This window comes from Macaca mulatta, chromosome 6, assembly GCF_049350105.2.
Source record: "Macaca mulatta isolate MMU2019108-1 chromosome 6, T2T-MMU8v2.0, whole genome shotgun sequence".
In the NCBI taxonomy this organism is placed as follows: Eukaryota; Metazoa; Chordata; class Mammalia; order Primates; family Cercopithecidae; genus Macaca; species Macaca mulatta.
This window is the reverse complement of record NC_133411.1, coordinates 81834921-81858160: the sequence shown is the minus strand read 5'-3', so window position 1 is coordinate 81858160 and position 23240 is coordinate 81834921. Positions and strand designations below refer to the sequence as shown.

Below are 23240 nucleotides of genomic sequence, written 5' to 3'. Positions count from 1 at the left end.
ACAGGGTTTCACCATCTTGGCTGGGCTGGTCGTGAATCCTGACCTCGTGATCCACCTGCCTTGGCCTCCCAAAGTGCTGGGATTACATGTGTGAGCCACCACACCTGGCCAGCAAGGCTCCATCTTTAAAAAATTTTAAAAATTTAGCAGGACATGGTGGTGTGTGCCAACAGTCCCAGTTGGGAAGCGTGAGGATCACCTGAGCCCCAGAGTTTGAGGCTGGAGTGAGCCTTTGTTCCTGCCATTGCACTCCAATGTGGGCAATAGAGCAAGACCCTCACCTCAAAAGTAAATAAAAAGTTATCCTTTTCATGGTGTTCTCACTAGTTAACTCAAAGCATTTGATGAAAATATTAGCTGTATTTTAGAAGTAGATGTTTGTAGCATATGTGACAACTCTTTTGTAAGAGTAGTGAGTGAAAAATGGCTTTTGGTAACTGTGCCTTTGTACATTCTTATCTGAGACATCTTCAGATAAGTTATTTGAATAGAAAAATAAAAAGTAACAAGTCTCCCACCACAGAATGAGTATGTTCATGTTTTGGCTTTGGGGTATAACACGTCTAAGGATATAATTAGCTTTGCTTTTCATTTTCTACTTTTTCTCCACAGCCTCATGATTTTGATGAATGTCGATTTGATATTAGTGTAAATGATAGTGTTTGGTATCTTCGTGCTCAGGATCCAGATCATAGACAGCAATGGATAGATGCCATTGAACAGCACAAGGTAAGATCCCTGATGTTTACCTGTCCATGGAGGACTAGGTAAGAGATTGTTGACAGTGCCTTAAAAAAATATTGACATGTGACATTAGTTACTGAAACATTGAACATTACTTGAGTGGTAAAGATTAAAGCAGTTCATATGTAAATTTTTGAAATAATTTTATTTTTAACGCTTTAGTTGTACTAAGGGTATTTACTATGATAAATATTATTTGACTGGGCGTGGTGGCTCACGCCTGTGTTCCCAGCACTTTGGGAGGCCAGGGCAGGTGGATCAACTGAGGTCAGGAGTTCAAGACCAGCCTGGCCAACATGGTGAAACCCCCTTTCTACTAAAAATACAAAAATTAGCTGTGCTTAGTGGTGAGCACCAGTAATCCCACCTACTCAGGAGGCTGAGGCAGTAGAATTGCTTGAATTTGGGAGGCGGAGGTTTCAGTGAGCCGAGATTGCACTACTGCACTCCAGCCTGGGCGACAGAGCAAGACTCCGTCTCAAAAAAAGAAAAGATAAAATATTGTTCATTGTTAACTAAAACAAAAATATGCTCTTTTTCATAAAACATATTTCGATTTTTTATTTATGATTTGCTTCATAATAAATACCTTTTTTATGATCTAAAGAAAAGGATTTTTGAAATAACATTGGATTGTAAAACCCTAACTTGTAAAAGCTTCAATGTTTATTTTTGTTATAACTCTTTGGGTAAATTCTTAGTATGAACATTTGTAAATCGGTTATTCTTTGTAAATGTGAGGCTATCTAATGATAAACCTGTAGAAAGTATTATTATATAAATATATAAGGTACATTCATATAATTTAAAGCTTGTTTTTGACTTTTGTTAATAAATATTAAGTAGACTGAAGAAATACATTAATAAATATGTATTATTAGCTAATTCAGTAATACCATGATAAAACAAAGAACAGAGAAAGTTCTAAATCCACCATGTCATTCTTGAGTATGACTTTAGAGAAGTTTTGCTTGTTTACATACTTGCCTGTACTTGTTCGTTTGAGTTTCACAGAGTTGTAGTTGAAACACTACAACTGTTTTGGTTATTTTTAACAGGCACAAAACACACACACACACACCCCTACACCCATACACCCAAGAAAAACCAGTCTGGCCTGAAAAAGAAAAACTAACACAATTGATAAAGAAGTATGCGATTGTGAAATCTCTGGTACTGTTTTGGTTATTTTTAACAAGCGCAAAACACAACACACACACACACACACACACACACCCCTACACCCATACACCCAAGAAAAACCAGTCTCACCTGAGATTGCATACTTCTTTATCCAATCGTATTAGCTTTTCTTTCTTGGTTTATTAAGATTTCTACCAGCCTAAATAAAATTGACTGTTACCTGTCTTTTTTTGTTTTAGCTTTAGGGCTATATATTTAAACTTTAGTGTTAAGTTTTTAAAACATTTTCTAAGTCTTAGTTATCTTGGTAATGTTACTTCAGAAAAGTCTAAATGTGGAAAAAAATTATTGTTTTTCTATTATTTAAAAGAGAAATGAGCTAGTATTCAAAAAATCTCAATGCTCTGGAGCCAGGCCATACATACAGCCTCTGCCATGTATGACATGTGTGAGCTTGGCCATGGTAATTAACCTCTTCTTAGTGTTTATTCTCAGCTGTCAATGTTGGTACTTCTCAAAGTTGTAGTAAGACATAAATGAGATAATATGCAAAGTTTCTTACCAGAATGACTGATATATTTGCCCATTTATGGCATATAGGAAAAGCAAGAGATTTGGAGTCCCAACTAAATTCACTAAATTATACCATCTTGTTTCTGGATGAAGAGTTTTACATTAGGTGAGAGAAGCTAAATGTGCATATAAGGAGAACATCCTGTTTCATGTTATTTAATCAAGGCCAGCCATCTCACTAGTGATTAAAGATGTTATTAAGTAGAATTAATTTCTATATTTTTAATGGAGATGACCTTTAAGGGCTTAATCAGTTGATTTTTATTACAGGGCAAGTTTTTTTCTGTTTTAATTAAACATATTTTATTTTGCTCACTTTTCTCTGTTAAGTCCAATGACAGTTCCTTTGCAAGGTTCCTGTTTTGTGTTTTCTTCCTTTAGTGAAGATTAATGCATGAAGCATATATTTCTCCTCTACTGTTGATTTCTTTACATCTTTGAACAATGGATAGATTTAATCTTTGGGTCTCTCTCAGAACAGTGGGATTTAAGCTGAGATAACAATTTTCGAGTGATTTTTAGTTCTTGAAAAAAATACTCAACTGCAGGGTTGTGATGCCTTGTACAAGCTTGCCGTTTCATTCTTTTTTTTTTTTTTTTGAGATGAGGTCACTCCGTCACCCAGCATGGAGTGTGATCTCGGTTCACTTCAGCCTCTGCCTCCTGGGCTCAAATGATCCTCTCACCTTAGCCTCCCAAATAGCTGGGACTACAGGCATGCACCACCATGCCTGGCTAATTAATTTTTTGTATTTTCAGTAGAGACAAGAGTTTTGCCATGTTGCCCAGGCTGATCTTGAACCCCTGAACTCAAGTGTTCTGCCCGCGTCAGCTTCCCAAAATGCTGGGATTACAGGTGTCAGCCTTGCACACAGCCACCCTTTCTTATTTTTAAAGATAGTTTATTCGTAGACAAGGAGAAATCTTTGTTAATTGTTGTTAATATTATTTAATGTACTGAAGTAAAATATGTGATGTATGCCAACTGAGCAGCCTATTAGTGAATATTTAAGTGAATTCATATTTAGAATATGAATTCTAAAAGTAAATTATTGAGTCATTTAATATGTAAGAGGGAGAAATTTCAAATGTTATCATTGTTTTTTTTCCCCCATAGACCAGGGCTAGTGAGATGTTTCTTGATTCATTCTTCAGTATCATTAAGGAATATTGACTGTAGAAGCTAAGTTTAGTAATTTTACTATTTAAGTATGCATTACTGTCTTGATACTCTATATAAAACTGTACAGGCATAATGATGATAATGATAGGAGCTACCCCTTACTGAGAATCACCAAGTAGTAATCATTGTATTCAGTGCTTTGTGTGTTTTATTTTCTCCCTGCTATCCTGAAAAATAGAGTATTATTTTGCAGATGAGGAAACAAGTTTACATTAAAATTAAGGAATTTGCCTGAGACTGTACTGTCTTTTAGTTCATGATTTCTGAGTATTTGATTTTGTGTTAATTCACTTGTCTATCTGTTACCATTAATAAACTGATTTTTTATGAACAATTCCCATGAGTTCACCTCCTGCAAATTATGGTGTATAATCTGAGTTCTGCTATACCTATGCAAGATAAATATAAGCTCATTTTTCTTTTTGCCTATGGATTGTCAAACAGGACAGTGTATTATATTGGTAACTGTTTCAGTACTGGATTCTGGAGTCTGGCAAATGTGGATTTGAATCCTGGCACTACTGTATATTAGATTAGTGCAAAAGTAACTGTGGTTTTGGACCATGATTTTTAAATCATTTTAACTAGGCTAAAACACATCTCTATTAATCAAAATAGGAACCATTACAATCAACACATTTTTGCCAATAAGAAATAAGTTTGTTTATTCCTGTAGCATAAAAATCTGTGCTTTGGGATTCTCAAACACTTGGAAAGCATTTTCTGCATCCTGCTGGTTGTGGAAGCATTTTCCCTGCAAAAAGTTGTCAAGTTGCTTGAAGAAGTGGTAGTCAGTTGGCAAGAGGTCAGGTGAATATTGCGGATGAGGCAAAACTTTGTAGCCCAGTTTGTTCAACTTTTGAAACATTGGTTGTGCAACGTACAGTCAGACATTGGGAAGAAGAATTGGGCCCTTTCTATTGACCAGTGCTGGCTGTAGGCATTGCAGTTTTCTGTGCATCTCATCTATTTGCTGAGCATACTTTTCAGATGGAGTAGTTTCACCGGGATTCAGAAAGCTGTAGTGGATCAGACTGGCACCTTTTTTTGGTGCAAGTTTGGCTCTGGGAAGTGCTTTGGAACTTCTTGGTCCAGCCACTAAGCTAGTGGTCACCAGTTACTGTATAAAATCCACTTTCGTCACATGTCACAATCTGATCGAGAAGTGGTTCTTTATTGTTGCGTAGAATAAGAGAAGATGACACTTCAAAACTGTGATTTTTTAAATTTTCACTCAGCTCATGAGGCACCCACTTAATCGAGTTTTTTCACCTTTCCAATTAGCTTCAAATCCCAAACAACTGTAGAATGGTCGACATTGAGTTCTTCGGCAACTTCTTGTGTAGTTGTAAGAGGATCAGCTTCCATCATTGGTCTTAGTTGGTCGTTGTCAACTTCTGATGGCCAGCTACTACGCTCCTCATCTTGAAGGCTCTCATCTCCTTTGCATATTTCTTGAAACACCACTGCCCTGTACGTTCGTTAGCAGTTCCTGGGCCAAATGCGTTGTTGATGTTGCAAGTTGTCTCCGCTGCCTTATGACCCATTTTGCACTCAAATAAGAAAATCATTTGAATTTGCTTTATTTGCTTTTTGTCTAACATCAATTTTCATAGTCTAAAATAGATATAAACAGCAAGTAATAACATTAGCAAAAAACATAAAGCAAGAAATGCACATTAAAATAATGTATAATATAACCACATTTATTTAAGAATGTAATCCAGTATCAAACAGCAAATTTCAACAATGCAAAACCTGCAATTACATTAGCACCAACCTAATACTAGCTGAATGGCCTTGGTAAGTTATTTAGAGGAGGAAAAAATGATAGTTTACGGTATGCGTTACCATACCCTCAGCACCCCCGACAAAAATAAGCAAACAAAATAACCTATCCATGATAAACCAAGAGTATTATACTTAGTGGTTAGCCAGTTTATTCAGTTCATTTCACAGTTACTTCATCAGTGCACCACTTGCTATTAGTAGACCTGTACTTTTCTGTTCTGATGCCATTGGATGGGCTTTTAATACCTTTTCTTGTTGGCCTTTTGTTAGGGCTTACCTGGAACATTTCAGTTATTTTCAACATCTGGAGGAAGAGGTTGGGGGTTTCTTTTCCTTCCTTCCCAGGAGACCCTTACGCTGATGATAAATTCTTTGTATTGATCTATTACACCCATGCACATTCACGCACCCTCCACTTGCTCGCTCGCTTTCTCATACATACACGTGTGCAAGCAAAATGAGTTTTATTTTACAAGACTTCTAAACAATAGTAATGGTGATGAAGATAGCTAACATTTTTGAGGATTTATGTATGCCTAATATAATAAACTCTTTTATATATATTATCTCATTTTTTTCCTCACTTTTATGAGATTAGCATTATTATCCTGTTTTTACAGATTAGGAAATTGGAGCATAGAGAGGTGAAGTAATTTGTCCAAGGTCAATCAACTAGTTAGTGAGGAAGCCAGCATTCAGACCTAGGTCTTTTCTGACCCAGAACCAGGGCTTTTGACCAGCACGCAATTCTGTGCTTTAAGTATGTATTTCTGTGAATTATGATTTGTTGACATAAATCATGGGCTTCTTGAATCACGATATTCTCATATTTTCTGTTTGTTCCTCACAACTATATTATTTAGACCATAACTTCTTGAAGACTCAGACATATTCTAATTAAACTTCTTTGTAGGAATCAGCAAAGCATTGGGCATGCAAATTTTTTATTTGAAATAATTTACAGTATTGTAAAACAGATTTTATGGGAGAAATTTGTGATATTTGAAGGCTTTTTACCCTTAAAATCCTCATGGTTTGTATTACAGTGATTACTAACAGAATACTTTCTGTCTAGCTTTACTGTTTTGACCTCCTTGGTATCCATTCTAGAATGGCTTGCTCACTACAAGAAAAGTTTTAACGAAATGACTGTATGATTTAAATATTCGCAATGTATTAGAAATCACGTAATTCAATGTGACGTTATACAGCAGCCCCTGCAGAAAAAAAGTTATTCCCAAGTCATTCTTAAATTCAAAAATTCTATTTCAATTTATAACATAGAAAAGGACATATGTATACCAGACCAGTAATTTTATTTAGGAATAATATGCTGGCTTTATTCTGTGGAGTCCATTAATATTCTGCATTTCTCCTTATGATTTTGAGACAACACTAAATTATTTTTAAAGATAGGGTTTTGTTTTAAATATCTTAGCCATCTTTCATGCTATCTTGAGTTCAGATGAGATAGTGTTTGTAAAAGTTCTTTAAAAAAACTGAAAGCTGTATGAATTAAAGTTAAGATTGTATAAAGTTAAGCTAACATTTTTGTAGTAAAGAGGTGCCTATTGTCAAAGGGCTCTGTGAGCATTTTCTATATAATTTATCAAAGATAAATAATAAACCATCTTTTGATATTTTTTTAATTATAGGATTATTTTCAGAATCTTCTACAACTAGAATACATGTGATTTTGATTAAACAAAGTTTCTGCTTACTATGAAAAAAATGTACTCCCCCACTTCAACCCCTCAAATCCCTTAAACTACCAAGAAGGCTTTCCTGACACTAGCAGATTTAAAAATCATCTTGAAAAAGTTAAGTTTCTTGCCTCTGACAGAGTTTATGGTAATCATATGACATTCTTATGTCCGTAAGATTTAGGATCTACCTTAGTAGATCCTAAAATGTTGGTGCCTGTGGGCCACACAGACTTTCCTCACATTGTGGAAATTATCCATGACACAAAGATTCATATGAAAATATAAAATTAGGGAGGAAGAATCCAAATGGTAATTTTTGGAGATGTTGATTTTCTGTAGTGGGAATCTAGAGGCAATTGTCTTGTCATTTAATATTTGTGGAATTGTTGTTACCCTTTTAGAAGGCCGAATTCATGTGTGAAGCATCAATGAACTTTGAAAGGTTCATTCACAACCTGAGAAGCTCAGAGATTTCTTTTTGAGAAAATTATATGGAAAACACTTTTTGAAGGGAACATATATTTTACTTGAAATAAAATGAAGTGTGAAAAAAGTCTTTTACCAAGAGAAACCCATTATTGAGCCATCTAAGTGAAGCTCAAGACCTACTTTAGAGATCTTTTAAAAATTTTGTTGCTTTTACCATAATGAAATATTTCCCCTGTGCTCTGTCAGAGTAAGTTTGATTTGCTGCTTTTTTTTTTTTCTAATTTTAGGAGCAATTTCTACTTAGTTGACACTTTCATTTTTTTGTCTTAAATTTGACATAATCTTAGGAAACTTCTAAAATAGCTAGATGGCAGAATTATTAACTCTTAGTAGTTTTTAAATAACAAGGTTATATAAAGTCGTACTGTTGGTGTGTGCCATTTTAAATCAGTATTAGATTTTAACAGATACCCTTTCTATACTCATCTGCTTTATAAATTATATAAAACTTAGCTTCACATTTGAATATGATTTAACTGGGAAGTGTTTAAGAATGCAAATATAACTTATTATTTTGAGTGTTTACTTCATATAAGTAATTTCATGAGTGTATTAGAACCAAGTCTTCATTTACCTATTTGCATCATATGATGATGACAGAGGATCAAATTTTACTTCCTCTTTACATTCAAGAGTTTTAAATTTTGAGGGAAGGACGAATATATAGTTCTCACAGTAGTCAGGGCTCTGCCATTTTCTCAAGTTGTAGAAAAATAAGTACATAGAATCACAACTGACTTTTATTAACCAGCAAAGAAACTTCATGTTGTCTCTGGATGTTTCAGTCATTAAAATCAAGAATTTGGTTCCTAGTAATGGGAATTAACTGCCAAATTGCATGCAGTAATCCACACACCATTAGTAAATTTTTTTAAAACACCGCAATGTGGGTAGTATCAAACTACCAGCATTTTTGAGGTTGGTGAAATCAAAGAGGAAAACAAGATACCAACCAGCCCCCTTTAGTTTTTATAGTCTTCTGGAATAAAAATAATTCAGTTGTCAAGCGTTTATAAGTAACTTCGTATTTGTCATTTTTTCCTGCCTGCAGTATTTGAAAACTGGTATCTGAGACGTTAGAAGTTTATTTTGTCAAGGTTATGGATCATGACCCATGACACAGCCCTAGGAGGTCCTGAGAACATGTGCCCAAAGTTGTTGGGTTACAGCTTGGGTTATGTTTTAGGAGACATAAAACATCAACAGTACATGTGAGGCATACGTTAGTTCAGTCCAGAAAAGCAGGAAAACTTGGAAGGGGTGGGAAGCTTACAAGGTCATTGGGAGATTCAAAGATTTTCTGATTGGCAGTTTGTTGAGTTATTATCTAAAGGCTTAGAATCAATAGAAAGAAGTGGTTGGGTTAAGATAAGGGATTGTGGAGACCAGGGTTACTTCTTAGGTAAATGAAGTCTCATGGGTGGCTGCCCCACCAGAGGCAGTAGAAGGCAAACCTTTCCTATACAGATCCTGAAAATGTTCTAAACTCAGTCTCTTCAGGATCAGAAAAAGACCTGGATAGGGAAAGGCTCTCTATTCTCTATAGGAAGTAAGTTTCCCCTATAAGAGACAGTTTTGCGGGGCCATTTCAAAATATGTCAAAGAAATATGTTTTGGTGTAAAATACTTTGGTTTCTTTCAGGGCCCTACTATACTATACTAGAGTCAGGCTGGAATTTGGTATCTTCTTGCTGTAGAGTCTGTTCTGTTAGTCTTAGAATCTCTATTTTAATGTTATGCTGGTCAGCTCTGTGCCTGAACTCCCAAGGGAGGATAGTATAATGAGGCATGCCTGACCCACCTCTCTTCCAGTCATGGTCTGAACTAGTTTTTCAGGTTTAGTTGGGTCCCCTTGGCCAGGAGGAGGGTACATTCAGCCAGTTGGTGGGGCGCCTAGAATTTCATTTTTGGTTTACACCTAAATACTTCAAAAAATAAATCTTGGAGAGAGAGGAAAGGTCAGTGATTTTTCAGGTGGATTCTTCTGTCTGAGAAGGTGCTTAACTTTTACCAAGATGGTAAAAGGATTGGGAAGATTGTACATTGAATAGTGAAGGAAGAAGATATTTAGATAGCTAATCGTATTAACTAATATAACCAATCGAAGAGATGTAATTTAACGAGATACTATGTCAAAAAGACAGGGAGATTGTTACAAATCAATACAAAAAGTTTAGGAAGTTCAATTAAGGGGGAAAAAGCCAGAAGATTTGACTGCTACTTCATAGTAGGATGCTCAGATGGGTAATAAACATAAATAAAGGTACTTCATGCTATTAATCATCAGAGAAGTGCAAATTTAAACCTCAGTGAGATACCACCATATACCCACCAGAATGGCTTTAAAAAAAAAAAAAAAGAAAAAAAAAACACCAAGTGTTGGTGAGGACATGGAGCAACAAGTAATCTCATACATTGCTGATGTAAGTTGTAAATTGTGCACACACTTGGAAAACCATTTTTCAATATCTACTACAGCTGAGCATAGATATCCCCTCTGCCTCAGATGCATATTGAAAATTTGAAGCTCTCACAAGTATTGATGTCATAGGTCCATTCATTTTAATTAAGCTGTTTAGGTTATAGGGACTGGAGGCCAGCCTGTATTCCCTTGAGAAATGGGAAAATTCCCAGCAACCAAGAAAATTTAGAATACGCTACCTGCAAGGAAAGGTGGAATTGTGTACTTAACCCAAGTGCTCTTATTGTTAACAAAACTCCAATCACATGCCCTCAGCTACAGTTAATATATCTGTTTCATCCTATTATTTCTTTTCTCCTTTTTGAAATTCCTGTTTATTCATAACTTTTGCTCTCCTATCCTATTCTTAGTTTCTGTTTCCTCGGTTTGTCATTTTTCTGTCTTTTGATTTCAACCCCTAACTGCCTTAATCTCTTAGTATGTCCCAAAGTAAAAAGAAAAAAAAAAGTCTACTTGCATTTCACACCACATTACTATGAATTTGTTAATTATTTGTTGTTAAAGAAAGTTTAAAGGAAGGGGTAGGATTGGCAGTTATGCAAGTATAATGTCCTGAAAATGCATTTTATAATTTTGCATAGAGTTTACCAGATTTTCAAGTTTTTATAATGTTTACTACATGTTTACCACTAACAATTTAGGTTACTGTTACTAGATTTTCAGCTTAATTCTCTATCCTTTTTTCATCTGTAATTTGTGAAATATTTATTTAGGTAACAAGTTATAAAAAAAAGTTAATCTAGAGTCGAATAACTGTTCCATATAATTCTTACAGAAGATATTAAAGAAAATGAGATTATATACTGCAGAAGTTATTTCTGTACAATGCCCTAATGTGGTATTTAAATTTTTATTTAATGAAGAGGGAAGATTTCTGACAGTCACTGGGACACATGGGATTCTGCTTTTTTCTATATTTAATATGGAAAAGTAATGGTGGGAGACATGGCTTATACATATTGACAGCAATATAAACTGTTTTCCAGTTTTACTTGCTGAGTATTAGGACATTAGCTGGGAGAAAATGTTTCCTAAATTCTACATAGAACTGCTCTTTTTCATCAAATAAATCTTTTTAATAAAAGTATTATATTATCTTTATTGCTTGGTACATATTCTCACCTTGTCTGGTACTGAGAATGAAAAACAACATTGGGGTAGGAATAATAAAAAATAGATAGCAAAGTAAATTAGTATCCCATAGGTTAAAATATTACCCTAGCTGAAAACAGTTCAGTCACACGGGAACTCCATGTACTTCATAGGCAAATAATGATTAATATAGGAATGCTTATATTACTGTTCAGTTCTTAGCCCCTTGTTCTTCTTAATAGTACTCCTCTAATCTATAGAGGGATAGGAAGAATAATTCAGCACTTTAATGTGTTATTTAATTCTCCCAGAAGCCCCCATTTTACATAAAAAATGAAATTGAATGGATTATGAGAACATTGATTATTGATTGGTATGTGGTAACATTATTATTTCAAGAGCAGCAACCTAAAATACTCATACAGTTAGCTCTAACAATGCTTATCAAGTCTTAAAACTATTTCTGCAAATTGTTGTATTACATAAATGTTATTGACTCCTCAACCATGGTTTTTTTTTTGTTTGTTTTTTTGTTTGTTTTTTGAGACGGAGTCTGGCTCTGTGGTCCAGACTGGAGTTCAGTGGTGTGATCTTGGCTCACTGCAAGCTCCGCCTCCCGGATTCATGCCATTCTCCTGCCTCAGCCTCCCGAGCAGCTGGGACTACAGGCGCTCGCCACCGCGCCCGGCTAATTTTTTGTATTTTTTAGTAGAGACGGGGTTTCACCGTGTTAGCCAGGATGGTCTCGATCTCCTGACCTCGTGATCCACCCGCCTCGGCCTCCCAAAGTGCTGGAATTACAGGCGTGAGCCACCGCGCCCGACCAACCATGGTTTTTTAAAGTAATATTTGTTAATTATAAAGTAAGAAAATACAAGCTGGGCATGGTGGCACATGCCTGTAGTCCCATCTACTGGGCAACCTGAGTCAGGAGGATCATTTGAGCCTGGAGTTTGAGGCTACAGTGAGCTGTGATTACATTGTTGCACTTTAACCTGGGTAACACAATGAGACCCTGTCTCTTTAACAAAAAAAAAAAAAAAAAAAAAAGGAAGAAAATGTAAAAACTACCTTCAGTCTTATAATCCAGACAATGGTGTATTTTTCTCTTCTGGGTACCTTTTCCTTCAAAAACATTATGGATGGAGATAGGATTTGGGGAAGATGGCAGAGCTGGAAGCACCAAGAATCTGTCTCCCCACCTAGACAACAATTACACTAGCCAGATATGTCTAATATAACTGTTTTGAAACTCTTGAGTCTACTAAAGGCTTGCAAGTTCCAGGGAAGGCTTGAGTGATAAATTGCTGTTAATTTCAGCTCTTAACACAGTAGTAGCTTCCTATACCTCTACCCATCCAAGCCGCATGGCAGGCAGCTGTACATGTGTTCCTAGAGCAATCCATACACAACTTGTGGGAGCCAGAGTGAGCACAAAGGATTCTCTGACTGCCAATTATGGCTTCTTATCACAGAGGGGCAGATAAAAAGTGGGTGACCATTGTTGTTGCAAGTCCCTTCCCCTCTGGCTGTAGTGATTTCCAGGGGACTTGAAGGGCCAGTGCCCTCTTTCTCCTTAACTTTTCTCTTTTTCCTTTTGGGAGCAAGACATTAAAGACTAGGACATGCATAAACAACTGCATATACAGGAAAAATTAGAAAGTGATGACTGTGCATGCTCAGGGAAAGGTGCAAGGCTAGAAAAGACCCTAAGAAGACCTTACCTTTCCACCTCAGGCTGGATCCTTGACACAGAAATAGCCTACAACAATAAAAAATAACAAATAACAAACTATGAGGAAAAAAAGAACCTGATTTCCTGAGTTACCACACTAGTAAATTCAAAGGTCCAGTTTTCAACAAAAAAACAAAAGGCATAGAAGGAGACAGGAAAATGTGGCCTTTTCAAGGGAAAAATGTAGATCAACAGGAACTGTCCCTGAAAAAGACTTGATGGCTGATCTACTACACAAAGACTTTAAAGCAACTACCTTAATGATACTCAAATAACTAAAGGAAGATGTGGGGAAAGTTAAGAAAAAGATAAGTGAACAAAATAGAAATATCAATGAAGAAATAGAAAACCTGAAAAGAAGCCAAAAAGAAATTATGGAGCTAGAAACTTTAGTAACTGAAATGAAAAATTCACTAGAGGGATTCAAAGGTAGATTTTCACAAACAGAACAGTCAGTGAACTTAAATATAGGACAGTGGATATGATTGAGTTTGAAGAACAGAAAGAAAAAAGATTGAAGTGAACAGAGCCTAAGAGAACTGTGGGACACATCAGGGGGACCTCAATACACATTTTGAGAGTGCCAGGAGAAAAAAAGAGCAGAGAGAATAATCAAAGAGATAATGGCCGAAAACTTCCCAAATTTGATGAAAGACATGAATATAAATGTGAGAAGTTTAACGAACTCCAAATAAGATAAAATCAGTGAGATTCACAGATATAATCAACTTTCAAAAGACTTATAGAGTATCCTGAAAGCAATCAGAAGCAGCTTATCATATAAAAGGAATCCTCAATATAATTATCAACAGATTTCTTGTCAGAAACTTTAGAAGCCAGAAGGTGTTGGGCCAATATATTCAAAGCGCTAAAAGGAAAGAACTGTCAACCAAGATTCCCGTATTTGTGGAACCAGGCATGGTGGCATTGCACCTGTAATCTCAGCCATTCAGGAGGCTGGGGCAGGTGGATCATTTGAAGCCAGAAGTTTGAGACCAACCTTGGCAACATAACAAGACCTCATCTCAGTAAAAACCCAATCCTATGTCTGACAAAAGTGTCCTTCAAAAGAGAAGGAATTAGCAGGTGTGATGGTGTGTGCCTGTAGTCCTAGCTACTTGGAAGGCTGAGGCAGGAGAGTCACTTGAGTGCAGGAGTTTAAATTCAGCCTGGCAAAATACCAAGTCCTTGTCTCTTAAAGAAAGAAAGAAAAAAAATTAGTTTTCCAGCAGTAAAAAGAGGGGATAAAGTGAGGGAGAAATTTAAACATACCCAAGTAAACAAAAGCTAAGGGAGTTAGCTTTGCTATTTACCACTAGACCTGCACTGCAAGAAATGCTTAAGGGAATCCTCTGAAGTGAACTGTCAGCATACTGGACAATACCTCTAAGCTGTATGAAGAAATACAAATCTTAGTAAAAGTCAATGCATGAGCAATTATAAAAATTAGAATTATTGTAACAGTTTGTAATTCTGCTTTTTGTTTTCTACATGATTTAAGAAAACGATACATGTTTAAGAACACAGTTAGCCTAAAAGCTAGTAGCATTGTAACTGGTTTGTAATTGTAGATTTTTCTGTAGACTAATGGATTTCAAAGAATATTTGCTCATTTTTTTGGTCATATAGAATATAAAGATGTAATTTTGTGACATCAGCAACTGAAAGGGGTGAAGACAGAGCTGCAAAAGAATAGAGTTTTTGTATGTTACTGAAGTTAAGCTAGTGTAAGTTCAGATTATAGTGTTATAACTTCAGGATATCATCCAGATGATAACCACAAAAAAATAGCTATAGAAATACAGAAAAGGAAATATGAAAAAAAATCAAACATTTCACTATGAAAAATCAACTAGGCCGGGCGCAGTGGCTCACACCTGTAATCCCAGCACTTCAGGAGGCCGAGGCGGGCGTCTCACGAGGTCAAGAGATCAAGACCACCCTGGCCAACATGGTGAAACCCAGTCTCTACTAAAAATACAAAAATTAGCTGGGCCTGCTCACGTGGGCCTGTAGTCCCATCTACTCGGGAGGCTGAGGCAGGAGAATCTCTTGAACCCAGGAGGTGGAGGTTACAGTGAGCCAAGATTACACCACTGCACTCCAGCCTGGTGACAGAGTGAGAGACTGTCTCAAAAAAAAAAAAAAAAAGAAAAAGAAAAATTAATTAAACCATGATAAACTAGACAGTGATGCAAGAAATGAGGGACAAAAATGCTAATAAAGCACATAGAAAATAGTGAAAAGAAGTAAGTTCTTCCTTATCAGTCATTACTTTAAATGTAAATGAATCAAATTCTTCAATTGAAAGATAGAGACTGACAGAATGAATTAAAAATACATGATCAGGCCAGGCGCAGTGGCTCGCATTTGTAATCCCAGCACTTTGGGAGGCTGAGGCTGATGGATCACGAAGTCAGGAGTTCACGACCAGCCTGGCCAAGATGGTAAAACTTCACCTCTACTAAAACTATGAATATTAGCTGTGCACGGTGGCAGGTGCCTGTAATCCCAGCTACTCGGGAGGCTGAGGCAGGAGACTTGCTTGAACCTGGGCCGCAGAGGTTGCAGTGAGCCAAGATTGCACCACTGCACTCCTGCCTGGTTGACAGCAAAATAAAAAACATGATCAACTACATGCTGTCTATATGAGCCTTTAGATCCAAAGACAACAAACAGATTGAAAGTGAAAGAACAGAAGAAAATATTCATGCATATAGCAACCAAAAGAGAGCAGGGTTAGTTATAGTAATATCAGAGAAAATAGACTTTAAGTTAGAGAAGATTTTAAGAGACAAATAAGGACATTGTGTATTAATAAAAATCACTGCAGCAAGAAGACTGTAACAGTTAAAAACATTTACATACTAAGACAGACCATCAAAATAATATGAAACAAAAACAGAATTGAAAGGAGAAATAGACAGTTCTACAATAATAATTTAATGCCCCTTTACAGTAATAGACCAGACAGAATTAAGAAACAGTGAACTTAACGCAGTATACCAACTAGGCCTAAAAGACATATGCAGAACACTGTACCAAACTATAATATATACATTTTTCTCAAGTACACATGGGACATTTTCTGGGATAGATCATATATTAGGACACAGATTAAATCTTATTCCATTTCGAAAGATAAATACCATATAAAGTGTCCTCTCTGACCACAGCTGGGTGACTTGAGAAATTAGTAATAAGTAAAACTGGAAAATTTACAGGATCATGGAATAACTTCTAGTGGAGCAAAGAAGAAATTACAAGGGAAATTAGAAAATGCTAAGAGTTGAATAAAAACATACCAAAACTTAGGGGATGCAGCGAAAGCAATGCTAAGGGGGAACTATAGCTATAAACACTACATTAGTAAACAAGACCTCAGATCAACAACATAGCTTTACAAATTAAAAAGGAAAATAATGTAAAGCCAAAGCTAGCAGAAGGAAGGAAATAATAGAGATGTGAGCTGAAATCAACAAAATGAGATTAGAAAAACAATAGAGAAAATCATTGAAACTAAAACTTGATTTAAAAGATCAAGAAATTTGACCAACCTTTAGCTAGATGGACGAAGGAAAAAAAGAACACTCAAATTACTAACATCAGGAATTAATGTAGGGATGTTATAGGAGTCCTGCCTTATTCACAAGGGGATATATTCCAAGACCCCCAGTGGATGCCTGAAACACCACAGATGGTACCGAACTCTCTATGTATATATATACATTTTTTTCCTATGCATACATACTTACAATAAAGTTTATTTTAGAAATTTGGCACAGTAAGATTACCAACAATGACAAATAATAAAATAGAATGATTATAACAGTATACTGTAGAAAAAGTTATATGAATGTGAGCACATGTGCATGCTCACTCTGGCTCTTGTTCTCTCTTCTCTTCTCTCCCCCTGTTCCCCCCTCCCCTCAAAATATGTTACTGTACTATACTCACCTATTTTTGGATCAGAATTTCCCACAAGTAACTGAATCTATGCACATGAAACCATGGAAAAGAGAGGATTACTGTACTACTGACTATACAAAATAAAAATTGTAAGACATTATGAAAAATTGTATGCCATAAGATCGAGTAACCTAGATGAAATGGACAAATTCCTAGAAACACAACACTGACCAAGACTAAATCAGAAAGGCTGGGCACAGTGGCTGTTGCCTGTAATCCCAGCACTTTGGGAGGCAGTGGCAGGTGGATCGCTTGAACCCAGGAGTTTAAGACCAGCCTGGGCAACATATTGAGACCCCATCTCTACAAAAAATACAAAAATTAGCTGGATGTGGTGGTGTGCACCTGTAGTCCCATCTTTTTGAGAGGCTAAGCTGTGAGTATTGCTTGAGCATGGGAGGCAGAGGTTGCAATGAGCTGAGATTATGCCACTGCACTCCAGCCTGAGTGACAGAGTCAAATTAATAGTATAATGAGATGCCACCTTAAACCCATTAGGGTGGCTATTATCAAATAAATAACAAGTGTTGGGAAGGATGTGAAGAAATTGGAACCCTTGTGCCCTGTTGATAGGAATATAAAATAGTACAGCCAGTGTGGAAAATAGTATGGCAGTTCCTCAAAAAATGAAAAATTGAATTAACATATGATCTACCACTTCTGGGTATTTACCTAAAAGCAATGAAATAAGGATCTTGAAGAGAGTTGTATACCCATGTTCCTGGTATGATTCACAGTTGCAGAAACATGGAAGCGACCTATGTGTACATAGACAAATATATAAGCAAAATGTGGTATGTCCATTGAGTGGAATATCACTCAACCTTAAAAAATAAGGAAATTCTGCCACATGCTCCTGAAGTGTGAGGACACTATGCTAAGTGAAGCCAGTCACCAAAAGATAAATACTGTATGATTCCACTCATATTGGGTGCATAGAGTAGTCAAATTCATAGAGACAGAAAGTAGAATGGTGGTTGCCAGGGACAGGGGGAGTGAAAAATGGAATGTTGCTGTTTAATGGATATAGAGTTTCCGTTTTTATAAGCTGAAAAAGTTTTGGAGATTAATTGTACAATAAAGTGGATATACTTAATACTACTGAACTGCAGTCTTAATGGTTAAGATAGTTCCACTGTTTCACAACGTAATATAGCCTTATAACAAATACCCACATTCTTAACAATAGGAATACATTCTGAGAAAAGCATAGTTTCGCGATTTTGTTGTTGTGCAAACATCATAGAGTGAACTTATATATAGATGGTATAGTCTATTACACACTTAGGCTATATGATAGAGCATATTGCTCCTAGGCTACAAACCTGTATAACATGCTATTGTACTGAATATTGTAGACAGTTGTAACACAGTGGTAATTATTTGTGTGTCAAAACATAGAAAAGGTACAATGAAAATATGCTATTATAATCCTATGGGACCACCATCATATATGTGGTCTGTCATTGACAAAAACATTATGCAGTGCATGATTGTACGTGCTGGAACAAAACACTGTTATACGCCAATACTGTTGTGACATATTTTAAATATTGGATACTAAATGAATATAGAGGCTGATAGTTAAGTGTAATTGTATTTCTACCTCTACCAAGACCTTAAGTGTAATTGTATTTCTACCTCTACCAAGACCTTATTAGCAATGCATGGACTTGATCCTAAGAGAAACAGGAGCCATGGATGCAGGTATATGATATCATGGAATCAGAAGCCCTGAATTATAAGTGTAAGAAAAGAAGATTGAAACCAAGCAGAGAGTGGGGGCAGCTGTTATAGCCCTCTACTTCTATGGTACCATGTTATATTTGGGCTTTTTTTTTGCTTTGGATGGTCATAAGCAATGTCTTACTCTCTTCTTCCCCTCTAGTAAACTTGTAACACTCAGCTTTTTAGTCCTGAGTTAGGTAAGTCATTGCTTAAGACACAGGAACTAGGGTGTATGATAGGCCCTGGTTAATTTTTCCAGCTTCTTCTCACTTCAGCATTTTGCCTATTCAGATATTTCTGTAAAGGAAAGTTTATCGCATGTTCTAGTTTAGTAAAAGAAAATGCCAAATGAATAACCAACTCCCATAAATGACCTTCAAATGAGTTGCTGTATTTGATACTAGTTTTTAAATTATGATGCAGGAATGACTAGGATTTGAAAAAGCTCTCCCGTGGTAGTTTATGGGCTAATTTTTACAAATGTTCTGATTTTCAGCGTGATTTGAGAAAAGTATCTTGAGGGTAAGCAAATAGTGCGCTCATTGAAGTTAATTGTACTGTACCTAGGTTTTAGACCATTGAAATATGATAAAAATCCTGTTTAATACTATTTGAAAATATATGTTTTAAAATTTTTTTGATTCATGAGTGAGTGGTTCAGTTCCTGGAAATCATTGTCAGTTGAGCCTTTTCTTATAAAGTTAGTTTTCTTGATGAATTGTATATTTTCTCTCTCCAACTGGATCCGCAAGGGACTGTCTTAACTTGATTTCCACTGTATATGTACATTTTTAGCCTGAGTTTTGGTATTTAGGTTTAGTATAGAGAATTACACTTCTGGACTAGCCATACCATTTTAAAGATAAAATGAAGCCCAGGGAAGGTAATAAGTAATGTGTCTAATTATCTGTTACAGTGATTCAAAAGCCCATTTTTCTCACTCATATCCTTGTGGGGTTTTTGCTACAGACTGCAACTTCTCTAGTGGGGGACCCATAAGTATTTGAAAGCCTAAATAAATTTTAATATTAATGAGCATGAAATTGTCATGCTAAATTTTATCTCAGATAATATATTTATATTGACCTGGACAAGCTAAAATTGTTTCCATTGCGTATTTTAAATTACAATTTTATTGATTAAATTGCTCTCTTAGATATTGTATCTGGCTTCTCATGTGGTTTGTTTTAAAATAGTAATATTGAAGTTAAATGTATGGATGCTCACAACACAGTTAGCTTGTTTGATTTTATTATGGGTTTCAGAATTTTATTTTCAGAAAAATCCTTTATTGTGCTTATGTTAACATTTAATCTTGTATTTTCTCATTTTCCGTAATTAAAATAGAGAGAGACAGAGACAGTGTAGTTTAAGTGGAGGGAGTGGGAGTGAGGAACTATGACATTAATAACTAGGTAATTTTTGACACCATGAGGAAGTTACTTAATTTCTCTCTCAATTCCTTTGCTGTGCTTCTTGCTACAGAGTGTTATTAGGAAAAGGAAGAAGGTTTTCAAAAGGCAGGTGCTATTTGTTTTTTTAAAGCCAACCTTTTTACTATATTTTATACCACTTTATTTGGAGGGTAGATAGACTGATGAACAAACTGTGCAGGATGGTAATGTACGAGTTTATCTTCCATATAATTAAACCAAGCTACCAAATTTAGTTGCAACTTTAAGGAGGTTTTTTGGCTTTTTCTTTTTGTTCAAATCAGTTTTTAAGCATTGCTGGTATTTTAATTGATAACTTTGAACTAATGTTATTTAATTTGAAATGCTTTTAAATGTTCTCAAAACATCAAAGTCTAAAGCATAAAGGTATATATATTGGATTCAGTCTAAAGTTTACTATTTTTTTTTTTGACCAGTGGTAACCTTCATATTAGCTTTCATACTGAAAAATATTACTGACCTCCTCTAGTGGCCAAAAGATTGCCATTTAAAAAAAATGTTCAGGCTAGTATTGCTGTTTAAAAAAAAAAAAAAAGTTATGTCCTAATATAACAAAGTTGTGGTCTCATTACTGTAGTATTCAGAAGTAGTAAACCTTGGTCTATGTAGGAGGTGTTTCAGTAAGTGCTTCATTGACCCAAGATGTTATTTTTCATCTATGTAGAACATGCTGAGGAATACTGCTTACAAACACTAACAAATTTGGGAAGCAATTTTTTTGCAAAACAGTTTGTATGAGGGATCTTAAAGTGGATATATTGAAATGGGAAAATACTCCTATAGTAACTATATTTGAATTCCAGATTATTAATTTTCATAGAATTTGGTGTTTTCAAAATAATGGATTGGTGATTAGAGGTTGTAAATGAGTTCACCTTCTTTTTTCTTGTGGAAGAGTAAGTGGAATTAAGAAAAAGCCAGCAGGCCTTTAAAATATTGTCCCCACAACTCGTGCCATTGGGATTTTGAAAGCATGTTACAAGTTTTAAGAACATTTAACACTGTATCAGTTATGACCACTAAGTAATGTCTTCTCATTTTCATCCTTACTTCCTTAACCCTGCTTCACTCTCAAAAAGCAGACATTATAAATGCAAATAAAAACTGTCATTTTTCAAAGTGGGTATCTTGGGAAGCCAAAGAGATGTGTTAACAAATTTTTATCACTTTTTAGAATAGTTTGATAACTTATCTTTTAGAACTATTTTTGTTCCCTATCATACTTTTTAAAGGTACTGATATCTTTGATGATAGATTTGATTTTTGAGAGAAATTGAAAACTAATTCAGAGCCGTGTCATATAAATACAATCAACTTAAGCTCTTCCTTTAATATAATGAGACTTTTCTTTAATTTTTATTCTAAAATCACCAAAATGATTTGAAATAGCTCTATTTTGTGTAATGAATTGCTCTCAATATGGTTATGGTAGGACCATTCAGGAAATTTCACTCAATGACAGGATCATTAGCACAATTGTAGACATTACCAGAATGACTAATTTTTAAACAATGAGGGTATATTTGTGTGTCTATGTGTATTTGTTAAAAACTCAAAATTTTTATATTAGTAGTTATTGTAGTTACTGGAATAATGAACCCTCATTATTAAATTGAATAACAATGGAAGTAGGATTCATGAGTATATTATCTTTTCTTTTTTTTTTTTTTTTTCTGAGACAGAGTCTCACTCTCTTGCGCAGGCTGGAGTGCAGTGGTGCGATTCTGGCTCACTGCAACCTCCGCCTCTCGGGTTCAAGCGAGTCTCCTGCCTCAGCCTCCCAAGTAGCTGGGATGATAGACGTGCACCACCGCACCCAGCTAGTTTTTATATTTTTAGTAGAGACTGGGTTTTGCCATGTTGACCAGGCTGGTCTCAAAACTCCTGACCTCAAGTAATCCACCCACCTTGGCCTCCCAAAGTGCTGGGATTACAAGTGTGAGCCACCACGCCTGACCTGTTTTCTTTTTCATTGCAATTATTTATAAAATCTATAATGAAACTTATGTAAATGAAATTTTATTAGACTTAGAAGTGTAAGTGTACTAAACTTGTAGCCTCCACATTTATCTGTTACCTATCACTTAAAATGTGTTGCATCGATTTGGCTGAAATGGAGTCTTGTTTTATCATGTCTTTGTTGTAAGATGATGTTACTTGTTTTGAAATACTGAACTTGAAGAAATACATAAGGGTATAAGACATATAGTGAAGACACCGTTAGTAAAGTATTTAATGTTTATATTTTGTTTTAAGATCATTTAAAAAATCAGTAGTTTTGACTTGCTCTGTTTAAGACTCATTGATACTGGACATGAATAGGGTGGATTCATTTGGATTTAAACTTCATACTGGGCCAGGTACAGTGGCTCCTGCCTGTAATCCCAGGACTTTGAGAGGCCAAGGTAGGAGGATCACTTGAGCCCAACAGTTTGAGACCAGCCTCGACAATGTAATAAGACCCGTCTTTATAAAAGTAAAAAATAAAAATAAATTAGCAGGGCATCTTGCTGCATGCCATTAGTCCCAGCATACAGCATACTTGGGAGGCTGAGGTGGGAGGATTGTCTGAGCCTGGGAGATCGAGGCTGCAGTGAGCCATGACTACCACTGCACTCCAGCCTGGGTAACAGAGTGATGCCCTGTCTCAAAAGAAAAAATATGTATATTCAAACTGTTGAGTTTTAAATATTTTCGAATAAATGTCCAAAATGTGTGTTTAATAGTATGAAATACGGATTATAAGTTGTAGGGGATATTATTATATTTAAAAGAACAATCCAGATTTTGCTTAGAAATCAATCACACAAAGGTGTCTAAGTAATTTCTGAAATACCTTATATTTTCATCTGTTCCAGAGAGATTCTTATTTTTAATTGTAGTCTCCCATATTTAGTAAAAGAAGGAAAAAAAAGAAAAGAGGGGAAGGGAAGGAAGGAAGGGAAGGAAGAAAAGGAAAGAAGGAAGGAGAGAGAGAAACCTTTACCAAAACCAGTATAAGAAATAGAGTACTACACTTACAAAGTTAACATTGTGTCTCAGAAAAGAAACTAGAGCCATTTTAGGTAAAGGACCTAACATGATACCTTTGCTCTAGGATTTTAATACACCTCATTCTTTCATAAGAATTTTTCACACAGGGACTTGCTGC

General features: G+C 35.6%; 1 protein-coding gene across 10 annotated transcripts in view; it reads left to right on the top strand.

The window, feature by feature from the left end:
• Positions 1-23240, top strand: part of CERT1 (ceramide transporter 1) — a 148354-nt gene that overhangs the window by 56748 nt on the left and 68366 nt on the right. For all 10 annotated transcript variants that reach the window (XM_078004888.1, XM_015140287.2, XM_078004890.1 and 7 more), the window contains exon 3: positions 613-729. In XM_078004888.1, the coding sequence (XP_077861014.1) occupies positions 613-729 (117 nt within the window). The remainder of the gene's footprint in view (positions 1-612; positions 730-23240) is intronic.